Below are 4886 nucleotides of genomic sequence, written 5' to 3' on the forward strand. Positions count from 1 at the left end.
ATATATATACAGTATATATATACAGTATATATATAAAGGTGAGTCATGCCAATTTATGTTTGTATCGAAGACGTAGCCCTTCATGTTGCTCGGTACCCCAAAAGTAGCTCTCAGTCTCAAAAAGTTTGGTGACCCCTGGACTAAATCAAATATGCTCTGCTAAAAAGCTATAAAAATTCATCTCCCTCTTGTGGTGCCCCCTAAATGGTCGGCGCCCTTAGCATTTGCCTATACTGCCTATATCACAGGCCGGCCATGGTCCCAGCTAGAACCACACCAAATTTTAGCTCAACATCTGTGAACCTGACTGAGTTACAGACACTTCTGTATTTCTTAATTAAGATTAGCAGTGGTAGCTTTCTTAAATGGGGTTGACTCCATTTGGTTTGATGTAAATCTAATGATTACTTTCTGAGAGTTTCATCACCATGGCATGTTTTGCTAACAGACAGACAACATGCTCACAGACACACACAGTCAATTAAATAATTACTCAGTTTTCATGGCAGTAGGCAGTAATGAGCTGAAACTGTAATGACAGCTCAAGTAACGCCTGTTTCCACTTTGTGACAGCTCTTCAAGTTCTTCAAGTCCATTTCTGAACCCTTGACCATGCTTAGCTCATCAGGGCTCAAGTGACTTTCAGGTGATTTGCTAAACAGAAAATTGTCACTTGACTGTCCTTTAGAGCTCTTACAGTTTGTATGAGTCGTTGTTTATAATTAGCAGCTGTTCCAAGCTTTTTGTTTTCCTGGAGAGATCAGAAGGAAAGGAACTAAAATGTGGTGCATGTTTGTATTTAGGCAGCAATTATACTCTTAAAATCTGGATGACAACGAGAATGGGAGAGCTCACGCAGAGAGGAAAACAAGGGAGCTTTGAGAGTGATTTGAGTGGAAATGAAGAGTGAGTGGCTGAGTATCTAAATAAAAAAAATGGAGACCACATCCAGACTGGCCGTATGTGTTTAAGTAGAGCAGTGTTTTGTGTTTATTATTAATGTTGACCTGATAGCTTGCATCCTATAAAGGTTCTGGCTTCCTCAAAAGCAAATAAGGCTAATTTTTTTGATAATTGTTTGCAAACAATATATACAGATTAGACTTATTTTAGACAAAGAATGATGTGTTGCAGCAACCACAAGTTACAGAATGAGCTATAAATCATGAAAAAATATTCTCCAATTTACATACATATTTATGTACCAAACCTTTAGCTTTTATGAATTTCAATTTTTTTAGTTCTTGTTTTAGCTAAGACAACATTTTTAAAACAGCATATTGCATAACAGAGACAACACGGCACTGACATTGCGCAAAAAGCTARAAGTACCGTATTTTTTGGACTATAAGTCGCACAATATGAGGCTAATGACGGTGAGCTAATGTTAGCTTGTTGATGGTAACTTGCTTTTCAGTAACTTGCTGCGGATGTTGTTTAGTTGAACTCGTGTGAAGGAAAAAGTTACAGTTGTTGCAAACAGTTCATGTAAAGTTACTCTCACCTGTGTCATCTGTATTATAAAAGGCTTTATTCAACATCCCAGGCAGGAGCCATGTTCTCAGTGTTATTGTGTTATTCCAGATTAAATGTCTGTCCTGGTTTATAACCAGGAGTGACTTATCTATAGTTTCTTCATCTTCATGACACATTTTTTGACTGTCATGACATATAATCCGAAGCGATTTATAGTCCAGAAMATATGGTAATCTGTAATTYTGATGTCATCCATTGTGARTCTCTGCATCCAGAATACTTTGTTTGGATAWGTGTTCTGATGTGGTCAGTTTAGCTATCATGTAATTTTGCCTGATAAATTAGATCAGTTTTTTTTTTCAAAATGACAATTCCTGAAAAGCTTTGTGACCTCAAACATTCTTGCTTGAACCACACAAACACTGCAGATAAAGAAAACCAACAAATTAATAAAGGCAACACAAATTGTACAGATTTAATTGGATAAATTTGCTTTCTTTCCTGTAACAATTATAGTAGAAATACACTAGAAGGAACTATTTATGCATTTAGTTTGATATCTGGAGATCATCGCAGCGTTTGTGACTCACAGTAAAGTCTGCACGCTAACTTTAGTAACAACTGAGTTAAACAGCTCTGTCTGACTCAAGAGGTGTTTTGTTTCCTTTTCCCCCCATAGCTCATATGTTTGAACAACCATTTGTATCTTCTGTGCTAGACACCTGATTTGATCAGTGGTTCTGGGCATATTCACACCTGCACTGTTTGGTCCGATTTAATCGAACTCTAGTTCGTTTGCCTGGAAAGTCTGGTTCGTTTGTGGAGGTGTGAATGCGTAATCGAACTCTGGTTCGCCTGATAACCTAGGTCTCGGTTCGATTGAAACAAACTCTGTTCGATTRCATGTGTGAACGCTAAGCGGACCAGAGACCGCTCCAAAAGCAGGAAGCGGACTATACCGCATGACATTCTGAGTAATAACAGTAATAAATTCACTTATATGGTGTAAATACCTTGCTGGACGACTGTATAAGGTGGACATCATGACTATGGAGTTGGACGTGCTCCTAGTGTGCAAAACAACATTCTCCGTGGTTCCGCCTCATCTTCCTCTCACGCTGAGCTCATTGTTGAAGACTATTTGTTTAGCACATTTGCCAAAAAAAAAAAAACTATAACCACTAAAATGTAACGTTACTATTGTTTGTTTACGTTTTGTGAAGAAGGAAGTTGCGCTCCATGTCGTCTTCTGAGGTTTTCATGTTGACTCCTTTAGTGGYTCTTTGTGCAGCGCCCCCACAGGTGAGGGCGGGAACAGGTTGTTCACAGGGTTTAGTTCGGTTGAGAAAGTGCAGTGTGAATTCAAACCGCACCAACAGAAAATGTAAACAAAGCTTGCAGTTTTGGTCCCGAATCGAACCGAGTCTACCGGACTATCAGGTGTGAATATGACCTAATTCTGAAGTAATTTGATCAGATCTGTGGTACAATGTGTAGTAATGTTAAATATACTGTATTATGTTCATGTTTGGTAATGATTCTAATGGAAAATAATGTTTTTTTTTTCAAATCTGTTTTGAGAACAAAACAGCAAATCCAGATGATTCCTTATATTCATTGATCCTTACTGATTTCTGTGTTATTTTAGACAAGCAGCACTGCTGCAAAGAAGATTAAATTAAAATCATAATAATAAAAAACTATTTCAAACCTCTCCTTAAAAATCTTTCGACAACTTCTATGTGTTTTCTGCACACTCTCGTTTCAGAGAGGAGAAACAAAGGAGACAAACAGGATGATACGAACAAGGGGGAGAAGGAGAACACACGTGGGCGAGGACGAGAAGGCAGAGGAGGAGGAAGAGGAGGAGGAAAGAAGAGGAGAAAAGGCCAGATCAGGACCACCACTGCTCCCAGTGTCACATCCAGTGCTGTCACCTAAACTTGGAGGCCTACCAAAGTGAGGCTAAAAGAAAAAAAGAAAAACTGAGACAATGCCTCACCCAACAGCACCGGCCACACAGAGCTGAGAGAAGGATTTACTGCTGCTACGCTGCATTGTGGAAGATGCAAAGAGAACTGGAGGACTGCTGCAACAAAGGATGCTTTTTGAAGCTTTTTGAACATATCTTGTGAAGACTTGTGTCTTTGTGTTTCTCGGTGGTTTCCAGCTGAAATCACAGTTGGATCGCAAAAGCCACACTGCAAACTGTGGTCGGATTTGGTTTGCATCATGAACAGACTGACAGGTTTTGTTTTTCAAATGCAACATTTTAGCTGGAAGGTTCATGCTGTTATAAAGGTTTCTGAAGTCACTTTAGGCCAATGGTTTATTTTATTCCAATCTGTTTTTAATCACAGTAAACCGCATTTCATTTGTTTTTGTGTTTTTGGAGAGGTGGCAGATGGAGTTCCTCAACAGCCGCAGTGTGTGATGTCAAAACAATGAACAGTATTATGTCTTGATACCATATTTTCCCATTGTGAGATGAAACAAAAATGAAGGCACTGGAAATAGTTTGGGCTTGTTGAGGATAGAAGGTTTTCTGTATCTGGTCATGAGGAAAGAATCTGGTACAAAGCAGGCTTAAATCTCCTAAACTCATATCCTTCATATCCATAATCCATATCCTCCTGTGATTTCTTCACAAAAACTTGCCTTTTTTTGTTTGTTTTTCGTGATGACTTTGAATAAAATGTCGTACCTGACAAAAATATCYGCACAGACATGAATATTTGCATGTTTTTAAGTCGCATGTGTGTAAGTGTGTATATGCGAGTGTTTGTCTCAGCCTCAGCGTAGTCTACATGCATTTCTGCACGGATTACAATTCTGTGTTGACAGAGCTTTGATGTGTGTTTGCACTTATGGTGTTAATATTTGTCTCATAGACTGAAGAAAGAGGGTCTGGAAAACAAGAAAAAAAGTTACATGTAAATGCACAGTTATATACCAAATCCCAGTAAGTACTCGGTGTTGCGTATGCCATCAAATCATCAGCTCTTCAGTAATCAGTATGTCTGCAACAGGGTCTGAAGATTTTGCACAACTGTAATTTTTCTCATATTTCAGAACAAACATTTGACTGTTTTCCAAAGCGCTGCAAGAAAGTTGTTACTTCTTAGAAAGTTTTCCAAGTTTTAAAAGAGATGTAAGTTTCTGGAGGTTTTATGCTACATTATTTTCATACTCTGGATTGTGATACTAAATGTGTCAAGCTGTGTTTATCAGTATTAGTATCATGTATAGCCTATTCTGTGAAAGCCTAAATAAAGTTCAGATGATGCAAATGTTTCTCTTTTATTATTAATACAATTAATATTATTATTATTGCTTTGAATAAGTTTCACTTTTCCTTTCAGATCATTGTGAAAAGTTGTTGAATACAATTAAATATACAAGAGAGATGA

General features: G+C 37.9%; 1 protein-coding gene across 2 annotated transcripts in view; it reads left to right on the forward strand.

The window, feature by feature from the left end:
• The window catches only part of rspo1 (R-spondin 1), a 21228-nt gene extending 16468 nt beyond the window's left edge, over window positions 1-4760 (forward strand). For both annotated transcript variants that reach the window (XM_014018604.1, XM_014018603.1), the window contains exon 6: window positions 3245-4760. In XM_014018604.1, coding sequence (XP_013874058.1) covers window positions 3245-3417 — 173 coding nt within the window. In that variant the 3' untranslated portion in view covers window positions 3418-4760. The remainder of the gene's footprint in view (window positions 1-3244) is intronic.
• The last annotated feature ends 126 nt before the right edge of the window (window positions 4761-4886 follow it).

This window comes from Austrofundulus limnaeus, unplaced genomic scaffold, assembly GCF_001266775.1.
Source record: "Austrofundulus limnaeus strain Quisiro unplaced genomic scaffold, Austrofundulus_limnaeus-1.0 Scaffold196, whole genome shotgun sequence".
Classification (NCBI taxonomy): domain Eukaryota; kingdom Metazoa; phylum Chordata; class Actinopteri; order Cyprinodontiformes; family Rivulidae; genus Austrofundulus; species Austrofundulus limnaeus.